The sequence below is a fragment of the Hevea brasiliensis genome, unplaced genomic scaffold (assembly GCF_030052815.1).
Source record: "Hevea brasiliensis isolate MT/VB/25A 57/8 unplaced genomic scaffold, ASM3005281v1 Scaf157, whole genome shotgun sequence".
Taxonomy (NCBI): domain Eukaryota; kingdom Viridiplantae; phylum Streptophyta; class Magnoliopsida; order Malpighiales; family Euphorbiaceae; genus Hevea; species Hevea brasiliensis.
The window spans coordinates 120,052-128,066 of NW_026614649.1; the positions used below are offsets into that span (position 1 = coordinate 120,052).

The 8,015-nt window shown below is 35.7% G+C and overlaps 1 protein-coding gene across 1 annotated transcript; it reads left to right on the plus strand.

Annotated features, from left to right (window-relative positions):
* The first annotated feature begins 477 nt into the window (after nt 1–477).
* Nucleotides 478–5,642, plus strand: LOC110641366 (G-type lectin S-receptor-like serine/threonine-protein kinase At4g27290). Its single transcript, XM_058141585.1, has 8 exons — nt 478–570; nt 2,547–3,792; nt 3,899–4,009; nt 4,124–4,245; nt 4,354–4,564; nt 4,701–4,938; nt 5,006–5,156; nt 5,237–5,642. The coding sequence occupies exons 1-8, from the start codon at nt 478–480 to the stop codon at nt 5,546–5,548; spliced, it is 2,484 nt and encodes an 827-aa protein (XP_057997568.1). The 3' UTR covers nt 5,549–5,642.
* The last annotated feature ends 2,373 nt before the right edge of the window (nt 5,643–8,015 follow it).

Sequence of the window (8,015 nt, forward strand, 5' to 3'; positions counted from 1 at the left end):
TCTTTGGCGTGAAGCTATGGTAGATGAACTTGGGCTTTAGAGAAAACTCATACTTGGGATTTAGTTGATCTTCCACCAAACAAGACTCCTATTGGTTGCAAATGGATTTACAAAATCAAGACCCGCTCGATGGAACTATTGAACGCTACAAAGCTCGCTTAGTAGCCAAAGGTACACTCAAGAGTATGGTTTCGACTATGAGGAAACTTTTGCTCCATGGCCCGATTAACATCTATTCGCGATCTCTTAGCTATTCTTTGCAGATCGTAAATGGAAACTTTTCCAGATGGATGTTAAAAATGCTTTTCTTCATGGTGATTTAACAGAAGAGGTTTATATGCATCCTCCTCCTGGTTATCATTCTCCTCATAAGGTTTGCAAACTTCGGCGAGCCTTATATGGATTAAAACAAGCTCGAGGCCTGGTTTGCCAAATTTAGTTCCACTCTTGCTCAACTTGGTTTTCTCTCTAGTCCACATGATTACGCATTATTCACTCGTCGAAGCGGTGGTATTGTTCTTCTATTTGCTTTATGTTGATGATATGATAATAACAGAGATGATTCATCCGGTATTTTAGAGTTACAACATTATCTCAATCAACATTTTGAAATGAAAGACACAGGTTCTCTCACTATTTTTGGGCCTTGAAGTTTCTCAAAATTCGATGGCTATTATCTATCTCAAGCCAAGTATGCATCCGACTTACTTTCTCGGCGAGCATCAGCGATAGCAAAGCGAGATCAACCCCATTGGAGCTCAATTGCAAACTTACACCTCTTGATGGCACTCCTCTTGATGATCCTACTTTATATCGACGACTTGCCGAGTCTTGTTTATCTCACGATTACTCGACTGATATTTCATATCTTTGTTCATCCGTCACCGGTTTATATCGCTCCTCGCTCAACTCATTTCTGCGATGCCAGATCCTTCGTTATATCAAAGGCACTCTTTTTCATGGTTTGCACTTTTCCGCTACCTCCTCCCTAGTATTATCGGCTACTCGATCTTGATTGAAATGGTGATCGGCGGATCGTCGCTCTACTGGTAGTTATTGTTTCTTCTTGGGTAATTCTCTTATCTCTTGGCGTAGCAAAAGCAAGCTGTTGTTGCGTTCTAGCAGAATCCGAATATCGTGCTCTTCTTGATGCTACATCCGAATTACTTTGGTTACGGTGGTTATTAATCGATTTGGGTGTCACTCATTCTTACGCCACAATACTTCATTGCGATAATAGAAGTGCCATCTGATTTCTCATAATGATGTATTTCATGAGTACCAAACACATCGAAATTGATTGTCATTTTATGCGTCATCATGTTGCTCATGGCACCATATGTTTGATTCCTATCTCCTCTGTCACCAAACCGATATATTCACCAAAACGCATCCTCCCGCTTTCGGGATCTCTTAAGCAAACTCAAGTTGGCACTGTGCTACCACCTTGAGTTTGAGAAGTGTTAGCATAATTACTGACAATCGGCATGATTATAGGAGATTTGTGTAACATAATTACAAAGAATCCGCAAGATTATAGGAGATTTGTGTAGCATAATTATAGCAATTATTATTCTTGTCCAAATTAGTTCATATTCTCATGTATAAATAGATGTAATATCTCTGTAAATGAGACACAGACAAATACACAATCCTTTTCTTCATTACTTGTATTCTTTCTTCTAACAGAAACAAACTTGTATAACTTATTCTACGGTAGAATTCGAATTTATAACTTTGGCGAATGTAGGTAAAGAAGTAGAATGGCTGAGAAACTTGTTATCGGATATTAAGTTGTGGCCACAACATGTGCTATCTATTTCTTTATATTGTGATAGTCAAATCATGATGGTTAAAGCTTATAGTAAAATATACAATTGAAAGTATATATATATAAGCTTAAGACATGAAAATGTAAGACAATTAGTCTCTAATGGTGTTATTACCATGGTTATGTTAAATCCTATAATAATCTAGCAAATCCTTTAATAAAAGGGCTCTCGAGAGTTATGATCATAAGCACATGTGCTGATTAGGATTTAGAATATTCCATTAAATTTACTAATGATGAGAACCCTACTTTATTATAGATGTGTCTGTTAATAGACAGACATATCAATTCTATACAAACAGTCACAACTGTTTGTATAGGTATCTGTTAATAAACAGACATGTCTATTCTATACAAATAGTCACAACTATTTGTATAGGTATCTTTTAATAAACAGATATGTCTATTACATAAACAGTTATATCTATTGGAGATAAACAGATGTGTCTATCTAGTAAATGTGTCATGACTTTTTATTCATTATAAATATGGATGAGTTTTTTCAATTCAGATATATATTACTTCTACTTCTTCTTCTTTTCTTCTAGTCTCTCTAAATTCAGTTCATATAAAGAGTTCTTAAAGGAAATCTTCAGGAGTTGCTGTCTGCAGATTTCAGGCTTTGTTGTATCTTGGAGGTATATTGCCATAACCTTGCAGCAATCTAGTGGGGGCAATTAATACCTTAAAGATAGTGATTCATCACGCCTCAAAGCCTATTCTACACCCACTGCCACAACATTGTTGTCATTTGCTGCTGATATCATTAACTCCAATACAGCCCATCAGAGATGGTGAGACATTAGTTTCCTCATCCCAGTTCTTTGAACTAGGTTTCTTCTCTCCTGGAAACTCCAAGAACAGGTACCTAGGAATATGGTACAAAGATAAACCCAGGACAGTTGTGTGGGTTGCGAACCGAAACTATCCAATTACTGATCATTCTGGAGTTTTATCGATCAGCAAGGATGGGAATCTTGTTATTCTCAATCAAACAATGAGTATTATCTGGTCCTCAAATATATCACGTGTAACAGAAAATCCAGCGGCACAGCTCTTGGATACTGGTAACCTTGTTCTCAGGAACAACATGAGTGCTATTCCTGAAAGATATACGTGGCAGAGTTTTGATTACCCTACGGATACAATGTTACCAGGGATGGAATTAGGATGGAACTTGAGGACTGGCCTACAACGATACTTGACATCATGGAGAAGTAGTGATGATCCATCCCCAGGAGACTTCAACTACAAACTTGACATTCTTGGGTTACCTCAGTTAGTTATTCGTAGAGGATCATTGAAAAGGTCCAGAACTGGACCTTGGAATGGGATTTATTTTGGTGGCATTCCTATGGTGTCCAACATCATTTTCAAAACTACTATGGTTTTTAATGAAGATGAGTACTATTATATGTATGAACCTGTCAGCAACAATGTTATCATGAGATTAGTACTGGATCATTCGGGTTCGCTAGAACGTTTGTTATGGAATGATAAAAATTCAGGATGGGCTGCTTTATACTCAATGCCATACGATCCATGTGACATTTATGGTCAGTGCGGTGCTAATGGTATTTGCAGTGTTAGCAAGAAACCTATTTGTGAGTGCTTGGAGGGTTTTGTTCCTAAATCACAGAAAGAGTGGGAAGCCCACAATTGGACTGGTGGATGTATGAGGAGTTCACAATTGGATTGCCAGAAGAGCAAAGGGTTTATGAAACTTGTAGGGGTGAAAGTACCAGATCTGCTGGAATTTCAGGTGAATAAAAGCATGAACTTAACAGACTGTGAGGCAGAGTGCTCAAAGAATTGCTCTTGTATGGCTTATTCTAATTCAAATATAAGCCAGGGAGGCAGCGGCTGCTTGATGTGGTATGGCAATGTGGTTGATATCAGATTGGTTGCTGAAGAGTACAGGGGACGAGATGTCTATATTCGAATGCCAGCTACAAATACAGGTACGTGTGTTTTGTGATTTACAACACTACTTCTACTTACTAGACTATTTCATGATTGAACATGCTATCAGTTTATGAATGAACAAACTTATATTGATTATTCTAGAATCAAGAGGCAAGATTATTATTATCATAGCTTCAACAATTTTGGGATTGCTTTTGCTGAGCATCGTGGTATATTGTATATTCTGGAAGCAAAGAGCAAATAGAAGAGGAGGTGAGCACATCTAAGTATTTTAAGACGGAATATTATTTCATAATTCATTAGCTAAAAGCACAATCCAAGAAAAATAAAAAATTTTGAAAAGCAATTTCCTATGTTGTTTCACAGGCCAGGAAAGCGCAGAGAACATAGAATTGCCTTTATATGATTTGGCTGCAATCGCTGCTGCTACAAACAATTTCTGTCAAGAAAATATTATTGGTGAGGGTGGCTTTGGTCCAGTTTACAAGGTAACACAAGTTATCTTTGTCCGTTATTGAAAGATATATGGTGCCAGTATAGATCTGGTAACCGGAAAATTAAAAAAAAAAAAAATTATTCCATATGAGATTTTGCAGGGTAATCTTTCAACAGAAGAAGAAGTAGCAGTTAAGAGGCTGTCAAAGAATTCAGGACAGGGTGTGGAACAGTTCAAGAATGAAGTCGATTTAATTGCTAAACTTCAACACAGGAATCTTATTGGGCTTTTGGGATGTTGTATTCAAGAACAAGAAAGGATATTAATCTATGAGTACATGCCCAACAAAAGCCTAGATTATTTTATCTTTGGTATGTATTTAGTCATTTTGATAACTTTATAATGCCCCAGGCTATTCAGTCTTCCAGACTTAATTCTTTGTTTGACCTGAAGGGTTAAATGATAAAATGTAGTTGCACAATTTAAAAGGATGGAAATGACGTGCAGATCATCAAAGAAGTGCATTACTGAGATGGCAAAAGCGCTATGACATTGTTTTGGGGATTGCTAGAGGACTTCTTTACCTCCACCAGGATTCTAAATTTCAAATCATCCATCGAGATCTCAAAGCAAGTAATATTTTATTAGACAGAGGTCTTAACCCTAAAATTTCAGACTTTGGCTTGGCAAGAATTTTCGGAGATGATGACAGAGAAGCAACAACAAAGAGGGTTGTTGGAACATTGTAAGATCTTTTCAGCTTAGTCATGTATGTCTTATCATTTGAAAAACTTGTGATTCTTTTTATGCAGTGGCTACATGTCTCCTGAGTATGCAATTGATGGGACAATTTCAATAAAATCAGACGTTTTTAGCTTAGGCGTGTTATTGTTAGAGATTGCAAGTGGCAAAAAGAACAGAGGATTTTGTCACACAGATCGTTATCATAATCTTCTAGGACATGTAAGTATAAAAAGTATTAACTTTGCACTTCCTGCTCCCTCTAATATTGAATGACTAGGACACATATGCCAATGTTTCAGGCATGGTTGATGTGGAGTGAAGGCAGGGCCTTGGAGCTAATGGATGAATGCTTGAAGGATTCATACGTTACATGGGAACTATTGAGATGTGTTCAAGTGGGTTTACTATGTGTTCAAAATTTTCCAGAAGACAGGCCAACAATGTCGTGTGTGATTTTCATGTTGGCAAATGAGGAAGCTATGCTGCCTCAACCTAAACAGCCTGGTTTCTTCAGTGAAAGAAGTTCCACCATCAATGAGAATGCAACATCAACAAGTAAAGAAATCTACACAGAAAATGCAGTTACTATAACGATGCTAGATGGTAGATAGGCATTCCATTGTAGTTCACTCCTTTAAAGTTGTAAAGCTATGAAACCACTATATGAATTCCAAATTTGACTTGTTACTGTTTATGGTTTTTTTTTCCCAATATGGTTTTTGTTGTTGAGGGTGTTTATTTTATGCAAATGTTAAGTTTTCTCAGGCATTCAGGCCCTAGAATTGGAGTTCTTGATTGTGGTTATGAACTTGCCACTAGACACTCTCCATCATATACTGTTCATACAAGAATAATATACTGTTCATACAATATTCATATTTTTGCATTTCTTTATGTGCATTTTCATGATTATATTCCTGTAAAGATGTACAGAAAATTTTCATGATTTCCTACAGAAAAAGAACTTGCAAAGAAAAGTACTTAAATAAATCTTCGAAAATGCATTTATGATTATTTGCTTATAGGAGATATTTCAAACCCACACTTATATTGTAATCCTATTAGAAAATACATTTGTGATTATATCCACATTCCAAAATTGACTTGGACTAATCCAAGAAGAGTCCAATCCATAGACCATGGCTAGAGTAAACCATTATGAATTGGTTAGAGAAATCTTCTAACAAGAGCAATTGCTTGTATTGTGGCAGTAGCATGGCACACTACCTATTATTTCTATAGTTCAGCTAAAAGGTAAGTAACTTTTTTTTGCCATTGTGTTATGTAATAATTAACATTTGGATCCTTATATTTTGGAAAATAGATGAAAAAGTTTTTAAGTTTTGGCTTTATTATACACTTTTGTCTCTCCGGCAATTTTTAATCAATTTAGCTGTTCATCAAAGTACTAAAAAGTGGTCAATAAAAGTGCTAAAATGGTAAAAGCTTGGGGAAGAAATTGTTCATAATCATAAAACTCGGGATTGAAGTAATAATTTATTTTGAAGGGTATTAAGGAATTTTCATTTTTCATTAATGGCAATAGTTGAGAAAATAGAAGAAATAACAAAAGGGTATGACAGACTCAAAACTTAGGACATTTTTATCTATTTTCCAAAATACGGGAAGTCAAGTGTTAATTACAGTATAATCCAGTGACGAAAAAATCATTTACCCTTAGCCAAATGAGGCCATTCATGTTGCAATTAATGGCCAACGCCCCAGGAGGCAACTCCTGAATGCACAAGGCGGAGTGTGGGGTGCACCTTTGAACTATTCAGGGGCGGTGGATTAGTTGGGGGGAATCTAAAGCTAGCCCTGGATACCACCTAAGCAGAAATACCACAAAAAGAAATAACAATAATATAAATAAAAAATTCACATGTAAGAAAATGATTTCTATTGTGGTTTGGCCTTATAATCAGAACCCATTTAATAAGGCGAACAGCAGATCTAAAAGTAAACTAAGCAAAACCCTAAGGTGCAGAACAAATTTTACTAACCTTGGGGATTTGAATTTCTCTATGTGGCTGCTTGTTATTGAGAATCCAATAATGATCCAAAAGCAACAATGTAGTTTTAACAATTTAAGGAATAATCTTCTGAGACTTGCATTTTGGTCTATAACGTAGAAAAAACAGAGCAAAAAAAGGTAAAAATATTCATGATCAACCATTGATGCAGGTTACGTTTTTCTCCTCAAAGAATGTAATTAGAAAAGAGTTGATACTAGGGGGAGCATTCGGAATCGAACACCAAAAACCGAAATACTGAATCTCTTAAAAAGGTGAACCGAACCAAATCGATCACCTAAGAATAATTGAACTAAACCGAACTAAAAAATAACAGTTCGATTCGATTTCGTTGCATTAAATCGAAACTATTGGAATTTTAAAAAAGAACCTATTTACATCTAATAAATAACAATTTATTAATAGCAATCCTAAACCTGTTTACAAAAAAAAATTGTTTATTGAAGATTGAATGTTCTAGGTAATTTCTTTTCTCTGAGCTTGAATGGACAATTGGACTGTGTACAAGGGCCAAAGCCTTAGGACTTATGCATCCTGGGCTGAAAAATCACTTGTGCAATTTATTATTCTGTTTTGTTGGTTTTGTCGGTTTTAACCGATAAAAAACCGAACCAAATCGAAAACCGAACATATTAAAAATCTCTAACCGAATTGCACCGACAAAATAAAAAACTGAACCAAAATGACTTGATTAGATTCGATTTTTTGATTCAAACTGAAAATTGATCAGGCCTGGTTAATATCGAGAAGGAATCAAATTTCAAATAAAAGACTATGAAGCCTTGTAACCTGAAAAATAACAGAAGAAGGCGCAGCTGTGGATAGGCTGAGGAAGAATTTGCTTCAACAGAGAACGTGCAGATGCAGCATGCCAAACTTCAACAGGAATGTAAATATTGATTATGTTATGAGCATTTCTGCAGCTTCAACCTGCACCCAATTAAAAACTGGGCCTGGATTTTTATCTTTTGTTTTTATTTTTAATTAACAAAATTGATAAATTGTGTTATGATAAATATATTAGTATTTATTTTTTTTATATTTA